A 22,327-nucleotide genomic window follows, 5' to 3' on the forward strand; every position below is an offset into this window, starting at 1 on the left:
ATATAATTATGATTATTGACATCTTTACACAAAAGTGTTGCCATTAATTCTCTCAAGGAGCACCCGGATGGTACCATAGGCTGTGTATCCAAAGACAGAGTATGCGCAAAGACAGTACAGTATGAAGATCCCCGGTCATTGGAGGAAATGTCATGGCGACGTTGGCTATCTAAACGCGCAGAAACACGTAATCGAGGCTAACGGTCGTCTTGCGCAGAACTGCGCATGTGCAAGCCGTCAAATCAAACTCAATGCTTCGAAATAAAAACAAAATTGATGAAAATGAGAACGTGTCAGTTTGTAAATTTCACAAGGTTTGAGTAATAACTCGTTAAATTACATAAGACATTGACTCGAACATAAATTGTGCCTTTAGATTTCTAGAAAACTAAGAACTAAGGAATAATTTTTCACTTCTCTTAGACTGCTTTGTAGTCGTTCCCGGAAATCTCGCGATGTTGCGACTCTGCGTATAGAAACTCTGTGGTATGCGTAGGTTGCCATGTCTCCTGTTTGCACTGAAACAGCAACTGCAGTAACGTTTGTGATTTTTATATTTTTTGTAAAAGCATACCGTTTCGTTCTCTACAATGGCCAAACAATAAAAATGTGAATAATAAAAAATATCTGAAAATGTCATGCGCAATACGTCCGGTATTTGTCGTAAAGGGATAAATACACATTCAATTATTTACAACTCATGCACACCTATCGAGGAATTGGTTTCACCCACCCTTGGACGCTTTCTCAGGAACTGAGAGCACACCATAGGACAAAATATTGACATTATTATGTGTATTTCTAGCTACATGAAATATTAGGATTTTCTATTACCTTTCAATATTGAAAGTTAGCATTTACCCCAACATCATAGAACCACGCGAGACTGTGCATAGGTTACTGGTTTATCATCACCATTTGTTTCGGCTGATCCAAGCACTAACGTTAGCCACAACTGCCTGGATAAAATAAGGTACCTTACCCTTCTATCATTTTCCCCTAAAATAACAGGGTTGTATCAGACTATTGTTCTTTCCAGCATGAGACGTCTGCAAATATGATATTGTTATTCATGCATGTTTGGCTATGTGCCATCCCACTTTAGCTTACTGGAAGTGTTGCCTGCTTTTGTGGGGTCTGGCTACTCTGCATGATGATAACGGGGGCCGTAGCTAGCATGCTATCTGGCTAGCTAGCTAGCTGCCTAATAAACTAACTACCTGGCTAGGTCAATGTATATACACATCTTTGGTAGCTGTACACTTTCGCATCATTTGGACACAATGGTGGCATCAATTACATAGTTGTTTGGGACTCACTCACTGACAGTTTCAATTTAATATTTGAAGCTAGCTATAGCGTTAGATGGATGAGAACAATTCTGCAATCAGCAGAGATGGCCAGCTCCCATTGACATAAAGCTAATTTATCATGTCTGTATAGTTTCTCTGCCGATCATGGGACACCTGCACAACAGATGATGTATTTGTAGACTGTATCTGCTCATCCTCAATCACTATTCTGGTGACCCTTTACTAATATACAGGAACCTCCGATTTATCAAACTCATTTCCTAGAACAATTTAAGACTTTCTTAGGATGTTGTCAGGCAAATTAGTAGTCTATGGCCAAGGGATGAATTGAGATGCCCAGGGGTGCTTACGCTATGGTATGCGGAGGGGGTTACCTAACTACAGCCATCTTTATCTCTGAACTGTTTAGATAAAAAGTTACGCTGTTCCCAGCATATGCGTCGATGCTCTCTCCATAAAGCCAGCCTTACAAACAGCCTTCCCTCCTGTTCCCAGGCGTCCGCATGGTCCCAAAGTCAGCGGGGTTGTACCGCTAAACTGCATTTAATCAGGATTGGAATGATTTTAGTATTCTATTGCAAATTGTTGGTGTTGGCGACCCTTCCATACCCAATTGACTCCCCTGGAGATGCCATCCGATGGCCTGGTAAGAATCTGAGATGCCATTTGGCAACAATATTATTTACTTTACTAGGCAAGTCAGTTAAGAACAAATTCTTATTTTCAATAACAGTGGGTTAACTGCCTTGTTCAGGGGCAGAACGACAGATTTTTTACTTTGTCAGCTCAGGGATTCGATCTTGCAACCTTCCAGTTACTAGTCCAACACACTAACCACTAGGCTACCTTCCACCCCAATAAATGGATGCATTGCATGAATGATTGTCTATCATAAAAATATTATTGCTCACTGAAAAATATCAATATTTGAGTAAGTCATAATATCTCAGCCTACTGGATGTAGGCTATACCTTGTTACTCTTCTGTGTCACTGTGAGTATTGTAGTTTATTTGTTGTCTAGGCTACATTATATTGCTACAATGCAATCACTCAGTACCCATCTAGAAATGACAATCCCCAGGGCAAGTTGATTATGCAGCTAATCAGTAAGGTTTCAAGATAACAAGTTAGATTGTCACATCCATAAATTCAGGTCAGAAGAAACCGGAAACATCAAGTTTTCATGGGGAAATGACATGCGCCTCACATTTTACATTCCCCGGTGAAACATATAGCAGATGCCTATAGTGTCTGTTTTCTTCGAGATTAAGTTCTTGCCACAAAGTCGACAGACGCCACATATCAATTTTGTTGGTGTCAACTTTGACGGAGATTCCATTATTGCTAGGTAAAGCTAGCATATATCTGGCTAACAGCTAGCTACGGCACGTGCTAGCTTGCGCTCTGAAGTTGTTTCCAATCCGTATTATTAACAAGACAACGCTCCATCTTAACTCCTCTACATTTACTGGATTGTTTGAACAGTCCAGAAGAAATCCTCCCCTGAGAGTTTTTTTCTTTCTTGTCTTGATCAGAATGTGGGGAATCCAGTTCAAGCGTTTCCTTTACATCTGGTACGTTAGGTTTATAAACTATATGTATAGGCCTGCTGCTTCATTTGTCTTATAGGGTAATCTATATAATAGCGTAACCTAGGCCTATTAGCCTATACGGTGCATTTGGAAAGTATTCAGACCCCTTGACTTTTTCCAAATTTTGTTACGTTACAGCCTTTTTCTAAAATGGATTAAATAAAAAAATACTCCAATCTATACACAATACCCCATAATGACAAAGCGAAAACAGGTTTTTATCATTTGCAAAGGTTTGCAAAATTGGCAAAATGTTTAATTTATTTTATTTGTAATAATGACAATTACAACAATACTGAATGAACACTTATTTTACCTTCATATAATACAGCAATAAAATCAATTTAGCCTCTAGTAAATAATGAAACATGTTCAATTTGGTTTAAATAATGCAAAAACAAAGTGTTGGAGAAGAAAGTAAAAGTGCAATATGTGCCATGTAAGAAAGCTAACATTTAAGTTCCTTGCTTAGAACATGAGAACATATGAAAGCTGGTGGTTCCTTTAAACATGAGTCTTCAATATTCCCAGGTAAGAAGTTTTAGGTTGTAGTTATTATAGGACTATTTCCCTCTATACCATTTGTATTTCATTAACCTTTGACTATTGGATGTTCTTATAGGCACTTTATTATTGCCAGTGTAACAGTATAGCTTCCGTCCCTCTCCTCGCCCCTACCTGGGCTCGAACCAGGAACAGAACGACAACAGCCACCCTCGAAGCAGTGTTAGCCATGCAGAGCAAGGGGAACAACTACGCCAAGTCTCAGAGCGAGTGACGTTTGAAACGCTATTAGGGTGCACCCCGCTAACTAGCTAGCCATTTCACATCGGTTACACAAGCCTAATCTTGGGAGTTGATAGGCTTGAAGTCATAAACAGCGCAATGCTTGACGCACAACGAAGAGCTTCTGGCAAAACGCACGAATGTGCTGTTTGAATGAATGCTTACGAGCCTGCTGCTGCCTACCATCGCTCAGTCAGACTGCTCTATCAAATCATAGACTTAGTTATAACATAACACACAGAAATACAAACCTTAGTTTCCGGATTCGACCATATTAATGACCTATCATCTCGAAAACAAGACGTTTATTCTGTTCCGTATTTTATCTAACGGGTGGCATCCATTAGTCTAAATATTCCCGTTACATTGCACAACCTTATGTCATAATTACGTAAAATTCTGGCAAATTAGGCGGCCCAAACTGTTGCATATACACTGACTCTGCGTGCAATGAACGCAAGAGAAGTGACATAATTTCACCTGGTTAATATTGTCTGCTACCCTGTATTTCTTTTAGCTAAATATGCAGGTTTAAAAATATATACTTCTGTGTATTGATTTTAAGAAAGGCATTGATGTTTATGGTTAGGTACACATTGGAGCAACGATACGCACCACATCGATTATATGCAACGCAGGACACGCTAGATAAACTAGTATTATCATCAACCATGTGTAGTTAACTAGTGATTATGATTGATTGATTGATTGTTGTTTATAAGATAAGTTTAATGCTAGCTAGCAACTTACCTTGGCTTACTGCATTCGCGTAACAGGCAGTCTCCTCGTGGAGTGCAATGTAATCAGGTGGTTAGAGCGTTGGACTAGTTAACTGTAAGGTTGCAAGATTGACAAGGTGAAAATCTGTCGTTCTGCACCTGAATGAGGCAGTTAACCCACCGTTCCTAGGCAGTCATTGAAAATAAGAATGTGTTCTTAACTGACTTGCCTAGTTAAATAAAGATTAAATAAAGGTGTAAAAAAATTACAATTAAAATCGGCCAAATCAGTGTCCAAAAATACAGATTTCCGATTGTTATGAAAACTTCAAATCGGCCCTAATTAATCGGCCATTCCGATTAATCGGTCGACCTCTACTACAGGACTGCAAAAACAAATATTTAGGCCATCCACTATTTATCACATTTGGTTACTCTAGTCTAGATGTTAGACAAGAGATTGGAATTCCATTGGGCAATGAATGGAGAAATGTATAATGCCCCAAACAGCAGACTGTTGACCAATCGATGTCACGTTGTCATGCATTATGCGGTTGCTGAGCTAATTGTCATGCTAATGTTGGGTTTCTGTGCTAGCGCCCAATTGACTTCCATTCACTCCTTGAAGGAGAGCTCTCCTTGTCCCAGAATCGCCTAGAATGCACCATTGACGACGCATTGGCAATGTGCATATTGGGCATTAATACGATTCCATAGAAATTCCCCATCTCCCCAAAACTATCTCTGGTTAGATGTAGTTTTTCTAGCTAATGGTGACTAGCGTTAGTGCAATAACGCTAGTGAGTAATTGTGCTACCTTCAAACTGCATGCAGACATACAAATGTTATCCACAAGTCCATCTGACTGTGAGGAAGTAGATAAAGTACTTCATTGCCAAAATCCCAAACTGTCCCTGAATAGCTAGCATATCAATGTAACCTGTTGGGGGTTAATTGACTCTTACGTTAGCTAACTTGGCCTGTGAACCTGTCAGTCGGTACCGGGTTGCTATAATCAACATTCGCTAGAACAGTTTAACTATTTTGATTAACTTACATGTCTGATATATTGGGGAAATCTGACATGTTGAGCAGTACATGATATCTCCCTCTGTGTCGACAGGTCGAGTACATGGAAACTCCTCTTTCCAGCGTTAATGTCGAGCCCTGCAATGATTCTCTAAACTATACTTGTTTTGTCACATAAACTGAAATTAAGCAAACTATTACAATTTTAGCAACCAGGAAATGGCAGAGCGATTTATGCATAGTGCATCTTTAAATCGGCTTTAAAATCTATGGCAAGACTTGAAAATGTCTGTCTAGTAATGACCAACAACCAATTTGACAGTGCTTGATGAATTTTAAAAGAATAATGTGCAAATAGTGTACAATCCAGGTGTGCAAAGGTTGACAAAAAGTATTCCGACCCCTTTTTCCACATTTTGTTAAGTTAAAGCCTTATTCTAAAATGGATTAAATCGTTTTTCCCCCTCATCAATCTACACACAATACCCCATAATGACAAATCTTTTTTTTCCCCCCCAAAATGTATTACAAATAAAATGAAATCACATTTACATAAGTATTCAGACCATTTACTCTGTTGAAGCACCTTTGGCTGCGATTAGAACCTTGAGTCTCCTTGGAAATGACGCTACAAGCTTGGCAGACCTGTATTTGGGGAGTTTATCCCATTCTTCTCTGCAGATCCTCTCAAGCTCTGTCAGGTTGGATGGGGAGCGTTGCTGCACAGGTATTTTCAGGTCTCCCCAGAGATGTTCGATCACGTTCAAGTCCGGGCTCTGGCTGGGCCACTCAAGAACTTTCAGAGACTTGTCCCGAAGCCACTTCTGCGTTTTCTTGGCTGTGTGCTTAGGGGCTTTGTCCTGTTGGAAGGTGAACCTTCACCCCAGTCTGAGATCTGGCGGCAGGGTAGCCTAGTGGTTAGAGCATTGGGCTAACCGAAAGGTAGCAAGTTCGATTCCCCCAGTTGACAAGGTACAAATCGGTTGTTCTGCCCCTGAACAAGGCAGTTAACCTACTGTTCCTAGGCCGTCATTGAAAATAAGAATTTGTTCTTAACTGACTTGCCTAGCTAAATAAAGGTAAAATAAAAAAATTACAATCCTGAGCGCTCTGGAGCAAGTTTTCATCAAGGATCTCTCTGTACTTTGCGCCGTTCATCTTTCCCCCGATACTGACTAGTCTTCCAGTCACTGCCGCTAAAAAACATCTCCAAAGCATGATGCTGCCACCACCATGCTTCACCATAGGGAGGGTGCCAGGTTTTCTCCAGACGTGACGCTTGGCATTCAAGCCAAAGAGTTCAATATTGGTTTCATCAGACCAGAGAATCTTGTTTCTCATGGTCTGAGTCCTTTAGGTGCATTTTGGCAAACCCCAAGCTGGCTGTCATGTGCCTTCTACTGAGGAGTGGCTTCCATCTGGCCAATACCATACAGGCCGGATTGGTGGAGTGCTGCAGAGATGGTTGTCCTTCTGGAAGGTTCTCCAAACTCCACAGAGGAACTCTGGAGCTCAGTCAGTGACCACCGGGTTCTTGGTCACCTCCCTAACCAAGGCCCTTCTCCCCCGATTGCTCAGTTTGGCCTGGGGGGCCAGCTCTAGGAAGAGTCTTGCTGGTTCCAAACTTCTTCCAATTAAGAATGATGGAGGCAACTGTGGACCTTCAATTCTGCAGACATTTTTTGGTACCCTTCCCCACAACCCTGTCTCGGAGCTCTACAGACAATTCCTTCGACCTCATGGCTTGGTTTTTGCTCTGACATGCACTGTCAACTGTGGGACCTTATATAGGCAGGTGTGTGCCTTCCCAAATCATGTCCAAATAATAGAATTTACCACAGGTGAATTCCAATCAAGTTGTAAAAACATCTCAAGGATGATTAATGGAAACAGGATGCACTTGAGTTCAATTTCGAGTCTCATAGCAAATGGTCTGAATACTTATGTAAGTAAGGAATTTATGTTTTTTATTTGTATTGTTTATAAATGTGCAGAAATGTCTAAAAACATGTTTTTCCTTTGTCATTAGTAGGCATTGTGTGTAGATTGATTAGGATTGTATTTAATTGAATCCATTATAGAATAAGGCTGTAACGTTACAAAATGTGGAAAATGTCAAGGGGTCTGAATACTTTCTGAAGGCACTCTAACCTACTGACTTTGCCCTTTAAATGGCTATAAATCCCCAGAGGCCTCAGGAATGCTGAAGTGACAAGGCCAGAGAGTACCACATGTACAGGAAAGACCTGGCTGATGTCTGCTAAACCCCTTTTCTCCAACATTACTTTAAGGCCCCACTCTGTAATTTGAACAACAACAAAATGTACAGTCCTTGAGGCGACCACCATGATAGTTTTAACCATTTTTTTTAAAAGCCAAGTGTTTGTTTACAAATACATTTTTCATAAACAAAAACAACAACCATTTGGTTATGATGGAGTTAGGCTCGACCGTTGAACTAAACTCATGAAGCATTTAGGGATATTCTTCAAGAATCAATGGATAGGCTAGGCCAATATGATCAAGAACAGCTGTCAATATCAGAGGTGGGACCAAGTCACTATTATTCGAGTCACAAAGTCTCAAGTTGGGTAGAAAGTCTCGAGTCATGTCCAAGTCGTGTATTCTAAGAGCATGTCTCAAGTCAAGTATAAAAGAAAATCTATACAGGCAATGTCTTGTTCAAATCTAGAAAGCTTTGTCTATTTATTGAGGCTACCAAAAAAACGTTTTCATTATTTTGTCTACAACACATTTTGATTATGTAATTTATTTTAACAACAAATTCCAAATGTAAAAGCTTCATAAGAAAATGATCACTTTCATGCCAAAAAACAGTAGGCCTATGCTCGTAATTGTTGCGGATATCATGTCCCATTGATACCTTCTCTGGAGTCCAGAGCAATCTTACGGCCTGCTGGTCAGATGGAAAGCATGATCTGTCTGTAGAGTTTTTCTTCCTCACAAATATAATGATTAATTCACCAGAATATGTTACATCTTTATCCCATAAGTACTTAAGTTAGTGCAATGTCTTTAGACATATACAGCTATCTTTAGACATATAGCCAAAATAATACAATATTTTCCAGATTCAGTTTCAAACTCGCAACACCACAAAACCTTCTCACTGTGCTAGCTCAAGACTCGAGTCCACACCTGGTAAATATCACAGAGTTGGCCTTTAAGTGGTGTTTTCAGACGCCTCTATTGATTCCACGTTCTGCTTTGAAAACAAGTTTTCATGTTTAGGCAGACATGCATAAATCCTTTGGGGAGGTCCTTTTAGCTTTGAAGGGTCTTTGTAAAGACAGTGTTGTGACACTATTGTATGGCTCAGATTTTTATACAGACAGTTTAAGTATTCAACCTTTGCTGTGTCTTTTTAGTTCCTTCTTGTACAGGGAGACCGAGAATTGTTTTGAAGTTGGAGGCTAATTTCTTGTTTTGAAATGAAGACATGACCTCTCTGTTTTATGTATTCTACAATGTGTGATAGAAAACGGTCAGCCTTCCTGTCTTGAATAAGACACTTGAGCCATTATTTTCATAAAATGAACATGACCAGCAGAGAACAGTGTTACAAAGTCTCAGCATATCTAGGGCTTGCTAATGGGACAGGATGGGGAGCCAGAGTTGCACTTTACTGCGACAGACCAACAAACACACATTTGTTGTGAATGAGGGATAGTGAATGGAGAAGTGGATAGAGAGGAACTGGCCTTGACAATGACTCCTTAATTCATCGGGCATTAGAGGGCGGGTATTGGCATGAGCTCACTCTGGCTCAGCGTCAATAGAAACTCTGCCATTCAGCATGTCAGTGCCACCTTTCTGTGTCCCTCTGCCTGTCTAAATAGTTTTCTGAAGGTTGTGGATAATAAGCAAGCACAAATCATGTTGTCAAGAAAATAAAGAAAATAAAAGCCTATAATGTGATAATCATTTAAATGGTATGGTACAATTTTTGTAGGACTATAGTCAATAAAATGACAATCATCTGGTGGTAAAAAAAATTGTCAGAATTGTGCTCTGAATTGACGTAGAATCTTTCTTTGGTACCATACTATTTATTATTTTACAGGCCGATCTCGTTTATAATAGTTTACTCTGCATAATAACACAGTGTAGCCTAAATATGATTCAAGTAGGCCCTCTTGTGGTTGTTCATGCAATTACCAACGCATGAGGCAACCTCAGAGACAGAGGAGCAGACTGACAGAGAGACAGACCGAGAGGCAAAGGCAAACAGACAGAGAAACCTGCCATTACATGACATGGTTGCAAGATTGCAAGATCAAATGTTGCAAGATCGAATCCCCGAGCTGACAAGGTAAAAATCTGTCGATCTGCCCCTGAACAAGGCAGTTAACCCACTGTTCCTAGGCCGTCATTGAAAATAAGAATTTGTTCTTAACTGACTTGCCTAGTTAAATAAAGGTTAACAAAAACTAAAAAAGATAACAGTAACAGCTGCCATTTAACCCAGGACCTGCTTAAGGGTTGCTTAGTCCTAGGAATAAATAAGTAGGCTAGGCCTATGTCAATGAAGAGAGAAAGTCCTGGGCTTTCACATTACAGAAGCATTCTGATTGTAACGTGTAATAGAATCAGATTTTATTGAATAAAACCATAAATAAAGTGCTTACCTGTAACTCTTTCTACAGTACTTTACACCTACCCCCTACCCCCTCTCCACCCCATCCCCCTACTGTCTAGGGAGAGGGCCCAGCCGTGTGGGACTCTTATTATTGGCAGGGGCAGCTTTGGGCTCACACAATAGCAGATGCACACAGTAACAGACACATACAGACAGATGCATACAGTAGTAGATTAATAGATGAGTTTGTACTAGAGGTTGACCGATTATGATTTTCCAACGCCGATATCGATACCGATTTATTGGAGGACCAAAAAAAGCCGATACCGATTAATCGGACGATTTTTATATATTTATTTGTAATAATGACAATTACAACAATACTGAATGAACAATGAACACTTATTTTAACTTAACATAATATAGCAATAAAATCTATTTAGTCTGAAATAAATAATGAAATAATGTAAAACAAAGTGTTGGAGAAGAAAGTATAAGTGCAATATGTACCATGTAAAAAAGCTAACGTTTAAGTTCCTTGCTCAGAACATGAGAACATATGAAAGCTGGTGGTTCCTTTTAACAATATCTATCTTCAATATTCCCAGGTAAAAAGTTTTAGGTTGTAGTTATTATAGGACTATTTCTCTCTGTACCATTTGTTTCATATACCTTTGACTATTGAATGTTCTAATAGGTACTTTAGTATTGCCAGCATAATCTCGGGATTTGATAGGCTTCGAAGTTATAAACAGCGCAATGCTTGAAGCACAGCGAAGAGCTGCTGGCAAACGCAGTAAAGTGTTGTTTGAATGAATGCTTACGAGCCCGCTGCTGCCTACCATCGCTCAGTCAGACTGCGCTATCAAATCATAGACTTAATTATAATATAATAACACACAGAAATACGAGCCTTAGGTCATTAACATGATCAAATCCGGAAACTATTATTTCAAAAACAAAACATTTATTCTTTCAGTGAAATATGGAACTGTTCCATATTTTATCTAATGGGTGGCATCCCTCAGTCTAAATATTCTTGTTACATTGCACAACCTTCATTGTTATGTCATAATTATGTAAAATTCTGGCAAATTAGTTTGCAACGAGCCAGACGGCCCAAACTGCTGCATATACACTGACTCTGCGTGCAATGAACGCAAGAAAAGTGACACAATTTCCCTAGTTTAGTATTTCCTGCTAACCTGAATTTCTTTTAACTAAATATGCAGGTTTAAAAAAAAATATACTTCTGTGTATTGATTTTAAGAAAGGCATTGATGTTTATGGTTAGGTACATTCGTGCAGCGATTGTGCTTTTTTCACGAAAATGCGCTTTTGTTAAATCATCCCCCGTTTGGCAAAGTTGCCTGTCTTTTTTAGGAAGAAATAGTCTTCACACAGTTTGCAATGAGCCAGGTGGCCCAAACTGCTGCATATACCCTGACTCTGTTGCACAGAACGCAAGAGAAGTGACACAAGTTCCCTAGTTAAAAGAAATATTAACTAAATATGCAGGTTTAAAATATATACTTGTGTATTGATTTTAAGAAAGGCATTGATGTTTATGGTTAGGTACACATTGGTGCAACAACAGTGCTTTTTTTTGCGAATGTGCTTGTTAAATCACCCATTTGGCAAAGTAGGCTGTGATTCAATGATAAATTATTAGGCACCACTTCGATTATATGCAACGCAGGACAAGCTAGATAAACTAGTAATATCATCAACCATGTGTAGTTAACTAGTGATTATGTTAAGATTGTTTTTTATAAGATACGTGTAATGCTAGCTAGCACCTTACCTTGGCTCCTTGCTGTACTTGCATAACAGGTAGTCAGCCTGCCACGCAGTCTCCTCGTGGAGTGCAATGTAATCGGCCATGATAGGTGTCCAAAAATGCTGATTACCGATTGTTATGAAATCTTGAAATCGGCCCCAATTAATCGGCCATTCCGATTAATCGGTAGACCTCTAGAGTCTGCCTATCTGTCTGCCTGCCCGCCCGTCTGCCCGCCCGTCTGCCCATCCGCCTGCCTGCCTGCCTGCCCGCCTGTCTGTTTCTCCTGCCTGTCTATTAGGCTAGTGGCCAATCCTCAAAATGGGATTTGTTTTTTGAGAAACACCTACCTGAGGTAGAATGAATCACAACCATGTTTTTTCACAGCTCTTATATTTCCCAAATATGAAATGGATGGTTGTGTAAAAAGATTTTATTGCAAAAGTTTATAGATATTGTGACACACCTCTTATAATAATTTTTTCATTCAAAGATTCCTCTGGATTTGATTTGTCTACTGTTCTTATGACCTGTACTCAAAACAATTTTTGTGTTCCTAGCTTCAACAGTGCTGTAATATCTAACAATACACATAAATCTAAAGTAAAAGAATGGAGTTAAGAAATATGTACATATTAGGACGAACAACATCGGAGTGGCATTGACTAAATACAGTAGAATAGAATGCTGTATATACATATGAAATGAGTAAAGCAGTATGTAAACATTAAGTTGACCAGTGATTCCATGTCTGTGTATATAGGAGTGCAGCCTCTCAGGTGCAGGGTTGAGTAACCGGGTAGTAGCCGCCTAGTGATGGCTATTTAACAGTCTGATGGCCTTGAGATAGAAGCTGTTATTCAGTCTCACGGTCCCAGCTTTGATGCACCTGTATTGACCTCGCCTTCTGGATAGTAGCGGAGTGAACAGGACATGGCTCGGGTGGTTGATGTCCTTGATTTGTCTTTTTGGCCTTCCTGTGACATCGGGTGCTGTCAGTGTCCTGAAATTGTTGCATGTTGCGTTTATATCTTTGTTCAGTATAGTTTCAGTGGGGGAAAGGAAGGAGACATTGTTGATATGCTGTAATTGTGTGAAAGGGATTTAAACATGGACACACATTGAAAAGCTATTTGTTTTCAAGTATTCAAACACAACTGAGGCATGGCAGTGCCACTCATAGTCCTAGATCAGGATTTTCGTAAGCCAGTAATAGCCGGCTTTTGGCCCCAAAAAAAGACGATAAATAAAATTGCTGCCTGCCAATTGTCCTGGAGAAAAAAACAATCCCATTTAGAAAGAATGGTTTCTAGCCTAGAGCTGCTGATACAGCTCAAATGGCGGTTTGTTGCTGCTGGAGTGAAACATGTGCTTTAATAAGCACAATCAACAATTCTAAAGGCATACTAAAACAAGGTATATAAAAAACTATTTCAATAGTTTATAAAAGCTACAATTTTTCTTTCTCAACTGGTAATTGAAGCGCACTTCCCATTTGCCATTGAAGTACATAGGCAACTAGCCAGGCTTCAGCATCTCACACGTCACTTTGCAATGAGCTGGAGGCAGTATACATTTTGAAAACATATACTTAATTGTTTGAAACTTGAATGTTTTACTACATATTATGAGGCATGTCTTCCCTTGCTTCAAAGTAGCATTGCCAAAAATCCAACAACGTGCATGCAGATATTTTATAAAGACTTCCATATGCTATTGAAACTAGCATTTCTCTCATGTTCTATTGGTTTTCAAATCAACTTTCTTTCATTGTCCAGTAACCAAAGGCACAATCCTAGTCATATTAGCAACCTATGATATTTGTTGCAGTTTCTAATGGTTATTTTAATCTCTGTCACATGAAACTGCTCACAATGGTGTTTTCCCTCTAATTGCATTATGGAACAAACATTCATGCGTAGCCTGCTGCCTTGTCTGCATTACTCAATTTGGGATCTATCGCCCCAGAACTGTCCCAGAGTCTGTTTGGAATAGGCCATTTCTTTCTCGCACTGAAGGACAAGCTGACCAATAGAATAGGTAAACTATTCTACTATGGGGGATAGTAGAATGACATAGGCTAGTGATTTTGCTGTTCATTACTCGTCTTGTTGGCTGAGGAAAAGTTCATGTGGCAGTTTCAAGTTTGAGGAAGCTAATTGTCACCATAAAAGTGCACCTTTATAATAAAGAATTTCACGCATCCTCAGACTTATGTAATATAGCCTACAATTCCTAATGTGATGAGTAGATTGGATAGTCATAATTTAAACTAATTATATAAATCAATCACTGTTTGCAAAGAAGACTGTTCAATGCAGTGTGCAGTAGGCTTTTGGCTACATCAGATCCTCCTTTCTTTGCACAGGAAAATGTTAGCCTTTTATAAACACATTTCATGCAATTCTACTACACTACAGTATATGACTGGAGACATTAGCAAAATCTATTTTATTTTTATTTTACAACAAAAGTTACAGGGTAGCCGATTCTGCAGACACTGACAAACAGAAGGAAAAAAATTACGTTGTCTGATCCGTGTATTAGGCCTACGAGAAGGGGAGACACAAACACAATGACGTCCATCGTCATTTTGTTTGACCCATAGACTGAATATGTACACTCACCGGGGATATGGTCAATATTAGGCTACTTTTCTCTCAATTAAGTTGAACTAAAAGACAATTTGGAGTCTTTTCATTGTCTTCTCTTTACAGCAATAGCCATTTGTTTTCCAAACAGTTTTTCCGCGATTTGAATTTAGAAATACTGCTATATGGCTGGCTGGGTCTCTTTGCTTTTCACTGACAGTCGCAACTCAACAATAATCTATTTGGTATTTGCCGCTTGCTCTGCCCAATTTGCGGGCCCATCCGACTGACTGTAGGCTATGAGAGTTCAAACAAACCACAAAAACAAAACAAAAAAATCATGCTTTCTGGTGTAGTAGCCTATTTTGAGTGATTGTATTTATTTCTGTATAGATAGGAGTAAGCTAATTAAATCAAATCAAAATTAAATTGTATTTGTCACATACACATGGTTAGCAGATGTTAATGCGAGTGTAGCGAAATGCTTGTGCTTCTAGTTCCGACCGTGCAGTAATATCTAACAAGTGATCTAACCTAACAATTTGTGTAAAGGTGTAAAGGAATGAATAAGAATATGTACATACAAATATATGAATGAGCGACGGCTGAACGGCTAATTTTGGCAATTTAATTCAATTTACTCTAGAGAAAGCTTCCCATAGCCTTCCCATAGGACACGCAGCCTATGTATTCTAACATCTTCAAATTGCTCATCGGAATTCGGTAAGAATGTCGCACTCCTTTGCATACGAGTTGCATGTTCTGTTAAGATTAATTACCATAAACAAAATGTGATTTCTTTCATTCTGAGAACCGTGGGTGGACGCCATAATCTGGTTACGCAACCAATGCATATGGGTCCGGTAAATTTCTTAAATGTCCGGTAAATCAAAATGCACTGGTCAAATGTCCGTCGCCTCATTTTTCTAACAGAAACCCTATCCTAGATATACCAAGAGCCTTTTGAGTCCCTTATAAAGACAGAATAACACATTCAATACAAAATAAACAAGGGCAACGTACGGTTGTGTAAAAAGGTACACCTATCTAGTACTGGGTCGGACCCCCCTTTGTATCCAGAACAACCTGAATTCTTTGTGGCATGGAAACATTGTTCAATTGGTGTCAAGGGACCCTAACGTGTGTCAAAAAAACATTCTCTACACCATTATACCACCGCCACCAGCCTGTACCATTTACACCAGGAAGGATGGGTATATGGACTAATGCTATTTACGACCTATCCTGACTCTGCCATCAGCATGAAGCACCGAGAACTGGGTTTTTGTCGGACCAGACGATGTGTTTCCACTCATCAATTGTCCAGTGTTGGTGATCACGTGCCCACTGGAGCCGCTTCTTCTTGTTTTTAGTAGATTGGAGTGGAACCCATTGTGGTCGTCTGCTGCAATAGCAGGACCGTTGATTTGTGCGTTCTGCACACCACTGTTGTACTGCGGCGTTATTTGCAGGTTTGTCTCCTTCGACCTCTCGTCAGCAAGCTGTTTTTGCCCACAGGACTGCCGCAGACTGGAGGTTTTTTGTTTGTCGCACCATTCTTGGTAAACCCTAGACACAGTGTTGCGTGAAAAGCCCAGGAGGCCGGACATTTCTGGGATACTGGAACTGTTACGCGCCTGGCACCGATGATCATACCACGCTCAAAGTTGCTTAGGTGACTAGTATTGCTCATTCTAATGTTCAATCGAACAATAACTGAATGCCTCGATGCCTGTCTGCCTGCTTTATATAGCAAACCACGACCACAATAAATTAGATTTACAACAAAACAGTCCCTATGGGTATGATTACCAAATTCAGATTTACATGTGATTTAACCTCCATCAAATGGTATAATGGCAGCCATATTGCATTTGACGCAAAATCCATGGTGGCCCCAAAGATAATCTGGGGTGGCCCCTGACTACAAGAATAGGAATAAATACAAAATCTTTCAAGGAACCTTGGACCCCCAAAAATCTAATTGTCTGAGCCCACTTGTTTTCCTTAGAGCAGATCACACTAGCCACAACATCAAAAAACATGTGCAACTGTATGTATTTTTGTCAGGCCGGATGATACAGCACTGAATGAGAGCAAATTTGACTTGGAAAGTTGTCTATTAATCAGCTACGAAAAAGTAAAGCTTACATTCATCATAAATATTCATAGTTGACATTTCCGCATATTGTATCTCTGCGCTTACAGGTCCATGTTTCTAAGATATATTAAGATATCCTAAGGCTGTTTATTTGTGGATGTTGGACAGACAACTGACTACTGTTTTTTCTAAATTGTTGCAATATCAGAGCTTGCAATATTGGGTTACATGAGCTTATGTGGCCCATCCACCCTCCAGCCAGTTATGTCACAATATCTATTTACTTTTGCAGTAAAATATTTTTACACAACCATTAATTTCATACATGGGAGATATTAAGAATATGAACACACAAATGGTTGTACATTGGGTAGGGGTAACTAAAAAATGTGAGAGCCTTGGCACTAGCCTATATCTGGGAAGAGAGCACAGCAACCCGTTGTTTGGATAGAAGTGACTGGGAGTTATTGAGTGATTGAGTAATGTGATTGGATTGTTTTCCCATTTTAATTAATTACGCTGACTTTGATGGAATCAATGGAACTGCTTTGCTTTAGCTGGCTGGTAGTGTGTGTGTGTGTCTGTGTGTGTGTTTGTGTTGTTCTTTCTGTATTGTATAGGCAAACGTGTGAATCACTTAAAGAGCATTTCACAATATGACCACAACAGGCTACTGTTGATCTCTACAGTGGCATTTTTTTGTTGAGCTGTGGTTAATCGAAAAATATACTGTTGATCACAATTGACACCATACAAAATAAGAAAATGAGCTACAGATATTTTGATAGCCTCCTTTTACTTTTCAACAACAGTTGCATCTGATTGTGTTCACTCAAGCCATTAACGGGCACAGATGGCACGATCACGAGACGTGGAGAGAGAAGAGGGACAAGCCTGAAACCCTTTTATTTGACAGCCGCATTAATATTTAATGACTCTCCCATGCAGCTGTCCTGTATATGGGCTAGTTGTGATTACGGAATTGCATTAATTACTACATGACTGTACGTCTGCTATAGCGCCAGAGGGGTGCAGTATTCAGTCACGCAGCTCCATACAGTGAAGCTCTGTCACAGTGAACTCATTCCATAGCAATGCTTCGGATGTGTCCCAAATGACACCCTATTCCCTGCATTGTGCACTACTATGGACCATATGTGCCCTCGTCAAAAGTACTGCACTACATGGGGAATAAGGTTCCATTTAGGACACAGTGCTTCGTGTCAGATTGATTTATATAGTGTGAGATCTGTGCGTGCTGCACATCGAAAGGTTGTCCAGGGCAGCAAAGAGCAAAGCATGCATGGAGCCAAGCAGCAGTTATTCTCCTTCTCCTCAACCTTGGCTGTAAAAAAAGTATTCTTCTTCTCTTCCTCCACAGGCACTAGACACCCGACACATCCATCACTTTCTCTGCGGGCTCTAAACGCACTGTGGCTGGGCTGAAGGAGGAGTCCCACTCCCCGGTCCCCACCCTCTACCTCTACCTCCCCCCTCTGCTGTCCCCTCTTCTCTACCTTCATGACCAGACTGAGGGAAGAGGAGAGGCTAGTGCTCAGATGATCCCGCTCTGTGCTGCCGTAACCAAATTTGTCCAGACAGGGAAGACATAAGTAGTGTCTCTGGAGGGCCCTGCCCGGTGTCCCCTCGGCCGCTAGCCTGGCAGAGTGCTCCGTTCCCCCCTTTGATCCCCCGGCCCGTGAGATGCCCTCTCCCCCTGACGATGGAGGTGAGTATGACACCTCTACTCTCCAGGCCTGACACGGCCAATTACCTCATAGAGCTGAGATGCCCTCCTCTATCTCTCTCTCTCTCTCTCTCTCTCTCTCTCACACACACACACACATATATAGATATAGATATAGTCTAGTATGTATGCACGCCCAGCGAATAATAATAGCAGGGTCACCTCCAGCATAACAGAGCAGGGCCTCCTTTCTCTTTTCCTTTTGTATGTCCGTTTGCATCCATTTGAGTCACAACTGGACTGTAGACAATAGCTGTATGAATATCCAACCAACCAATCACTACATCCTATCCTCCCACCCTGTACTGGGGTTATTAATTAGTGCACATCGTAGCAAAACGTTTTGCATCGAAAACTAGAGTTTCTGCCCGTTTGCTTTTTTTGGTTCGTAGTGAATTCACCCCTGTACTGTAGCTAATCTTGTACTGTGGCTCCCTCCTTCAGAGGATCAAGGGCCATCCCTCATGAACGGGCCATCTGTGGGCTCCCACCAGATCAGTGGGAGAAGGAAGGTCCGCACCAAGAAGAAGAAGGGGACCATTACGGCCAACGTGGCTGGCACCAAATATGAAATCGGTACGAGGGAATATTGTGCTTTGTGTTGTGATGTTAAATGTTAAGCCTTGCACGAGCGGGCCAGAATGGCTCATAGGAGCAGGAGTCTGTCTCCTGTTTCTGTAGCATGAGGCAGCTTGATGTACAAGTACACCACCTGGACAGGATGCTAGTCTATCTATCGCAGGGCCTTACTCCTAATATATCTTCTTAATGCTAAGTGCCAAGCAGAGATGCATCGGGTCCCATTTTTACAGTCTTTGGTAAGACTCGGCTGGGGATCGAACTTCCAACCTTCCAATCTCAGGGTGGACACGATAACCACAAAGCCACTGAGTTGTGATGTTAGCTTCATATTTAAATTATAGGGAAAATTCAAAGCAAATGAATGTGATCCTATAGACAGTTTCTCATATTCAGGTGAACTCTCGCTCAGTGGTTGCCTGACTTTTTATGGAGTGACCCACCTAAAACGGGAGTTTTCTTGTGACTCATCAAGTAAACAAAGCCTATGTTTCTGGCTAGTGTAATCGCTGGCTAGTGTTAAGTGGTGACCCAAAAAGCCACAGTAAATGTAAGGAAAACATTAATTGAACTATCTGATTTGGCAGACCATTTGAACATTGCATTTGTTTTTGAAACTCTAAAAAAACAATAACTCATTGAGTCAAGCCTTCGAAAAAATATCCAAGACAATTCAGTACATTCTCAAGTGAAGTAATTTAACCTGGCAGTGGATTTTTCCAAGGAAGGTAAAAGAGCTGAGTAAGCACTTTTCAAATATTCTGTAAATTGGGTGATGGTATCTCAGGGGTGAACCCACCACCTACTAAAGTATGGAGTCAGCAACACAGGGAGAGGTTGATGGGTAGAGGGATGTTGTGGTGGGTACTGTAGTTGTAAGTCGTGCTGTGAATCTGTTCTCTAGCTGTGCAGAGACTCTCATTCTGGCCATATTGTAGCCATAGCGGGTGTCTAGTGTAGCAAATGAACATGAAGGACCAGATGGACTAAGCATTTCTACTAGAGCTAATCTTGCACCTGTTCAAAATGTATATCATTAAAGGTAATGATGAAAGATGGAACATAATATTGGTGGAGCCGTTAAGGCTGCGGCCCTTGGCATATATGCAATCCCCCTGCCAGCGAGGGATCGAATCCTGGCCCCACCGGTCTTCACACTATGTTCTCCCAGCTCATTTCTGTCTATCCCTTTCAATACGTTCAAATATGTATACACATTTAGAAACAGGATACACTATATTTTTGTTTTTGTAATGCTTCCCATAGAAATGGATGCCAAAGCTTTATGTAAATAGAGCTATTGAACCCCACCGTAGTTTAATTTCAACATCCTACCATAACAACAATAAGAGTTACTGATGGGATTGTATGTCAGTCACTGCAGTGGATCAAAGGGAACAGACAAACCCACATTGTTTTTTGCTTTAGGTTAGCTGAATGCCATTAGACATTCCAGTGTAATTGGACTGTCAGTCACATTGGAAAGATTTGTACTTGTTAAAGTGCAATTACGCAACATTAGGTCCAGCATCTCCAGGTTTGCCAAAGCTTTCAAGAAATGAATTAATACGTTGTTTCGTTATGGCATATGAATTTTTAATTAGTCACTGAATAATGAATAGTCGGTCATTGGATTAATGTCTAAGTGCGCCAGCTACCTATCTCTCATACTTCGGGTTTCCACTGGGATTTGAATATATTATGGGCCATTTATTTATCTTTTTTTGTAAAATAGGGCATGGGTAACCTGTGTTCAGATACCTAAGCTAGGTTGGATATATTGAATCACGACAAGGCTGCCGGGTAGAGCACTATGGATGCTGTCTTAATTGGCTTGTCACCTCACCACCATGAACCACACACTGCTACTCTTTAAGGTTCTTTAATGAACTGTAGGATGTGGTTCTACAAGAAATAGAAAAAGGAATGATATACAATTATGACTAGAAGATGCATGCAGTATAAAAGCTTAATCAGCTTAGCTTACTACAGTATGCAATGTAAACGTAATGAAATATGGCTTCACACAGATGTGAATACAATACTGACTTTAAATGATATGCTGTATGTAATCGGCATCTATTACATCTAACTAGAAGGATTTTTCAGTATAAGAGGAAATAAATGACAATAGCAGAACACATCTGCAGTCTATACACTGCTACACAATAAAGTTCTAGTATGCTAACATTGACAGTAAACTATAAAGTGGCCCACAGTGCAATAAACTGCATACTCACCATAGAATGGCAGACAGAGCGAGTGCACTCACTTATACAACTTTATACAACGGGTGGGTCTAATCCTGAAAGCTGATTGGTTAAAACCGCATTCCCCGGTGTCTATTCCACAAGTTACCACCGGATAAATCTATGAAGTTAAAATGCCGATGTACTCTGTTCCATCTGACTTTTTTACTCGCACTGGCTCGCCTGGGGGCGTATTCAATACGCAGATTCTGTTGCAAAATGTTTCTTAAAATATAATCTAACGGAAGAAAACGAGGAGGGACATTTTTGAATTTGTCCAATAGAAACTCTTGTTTCGTTTTGCAACTGTTTGGACTCACCTGTCTCTTTTACGTGTAGATTATCCTAGCCTATTCATAGATGATATACCCTGCTTTACTGAAGTTGTGAGACATTGCAAGCCATGAAATTGCAAGATACAGCATTCCATTGCCCATAGATGGGCCTAGTGCACGTTTCTGACTCTCTGCCTGGTGGCCGACCTGCCTATATGGTGCCCCTCCCCTCTCTCTGTCCCTCGCTAGCTCGCTATGAAAGATGCGAGTGTTTGTGTTCTCGGAAGTACAAATCAGTCTCCTCCGTTCCAAAAATACTGAATCTGCCAAATCGATTCCTAGTGGAATCTAATCTTGACACTCAGAAATGGAAGACGAGCCCGGGAGTTGACGTGCAAGGAGTTAAACTCTCCACCACTATGTCGTTGGCAGCAGCGCAACTGAATTCTGGTGAAATTTATGAATTTTTCTTATAGTTTTATTGGAACCCCCCCCCCCCAAAAAATGCAGTTTAAATGTAATTATTTTTGGTCCATTTGTCACTACCCTAGTACAAGCATCTCTGGAATACATTTTAAGGTGTTACATGCATTTTAGTAAAGATGCAAATGTATCTACATGTATTTGAAATACATTTTACCTAAAATACATTTTACAAATAACAAATTGGAATTCCATCAACAGATCTGGGCCTAGTTTTTCCCAAAATCTGTGAAGTATATTCAAATGGCGTTCCTGTGAAGTAGTGATGCTCGACATACGCCTAGTTTCCTGAAACGAGTCACACACACATGAGAATACAGTGGGGCAAAAAAGTATTTAGTCAGCCACCAATTGTGCAAGTTCTCCCACTTAAAAAGATGAGAGGCCTGTAATTTTCATCATAGGTACACTTCAACTATGACAGACAAAATGAGAGAAAAAAATCCAGAAAATCGCATTGTAGGATTTTTAATGAATTTATT

At 40.3% G+C, this 22,327-nt stretch overlaps 1 protein-coding gene across 2 annotated transcripts in view; it reads left to right on the forward strand.

Moving 5' to 3' along the window:
• Positions 1-693: 693 nt before the first annotated feature.
• The window catches only part of ttll7 (tubulin tyrosine ligase-like family, member 7), a 122,346-nt gene continuing 100,712 nt past the window's right edge, over positions 694-22,327 (forward strand). For both annotated transcript variants that reach the window (XR_016495319.1, XM_021599946.3), the window contains exons 1-3: positions 694-973; positions 17,894-18,241; positions 18,704-18,835. Coding sequence is in view for 1 of the 2 variants with exons in the window: in XM_021599946.3 (XP_021455621.1) it covers positions 18,217-18,241; positions 18,704-18,835 (157 nt within the window). In the remaining variant the exon portion in view is untranslated. The remainder of the gene's footprint in view (positions 974-17,893; positions 18,242-18,703; positions 18,836-22,327) is intronic.

Source organism: Oncorhynchus mykiss, chromosome 4 (assembly GCF_057628025.1).
Source record: "Oncorhynchus mykiss isolate SJ-2025 chromosome 4, ASM5762802v1, whole genome shotgun sequence".
NCBI classification, from domain to species: Eukaryota; Metazoa; Chordata; class Actinopteri; order Salmoniformes; family Salmonidae; genus Oncorhynchus; species Oncorhynchus mykiss.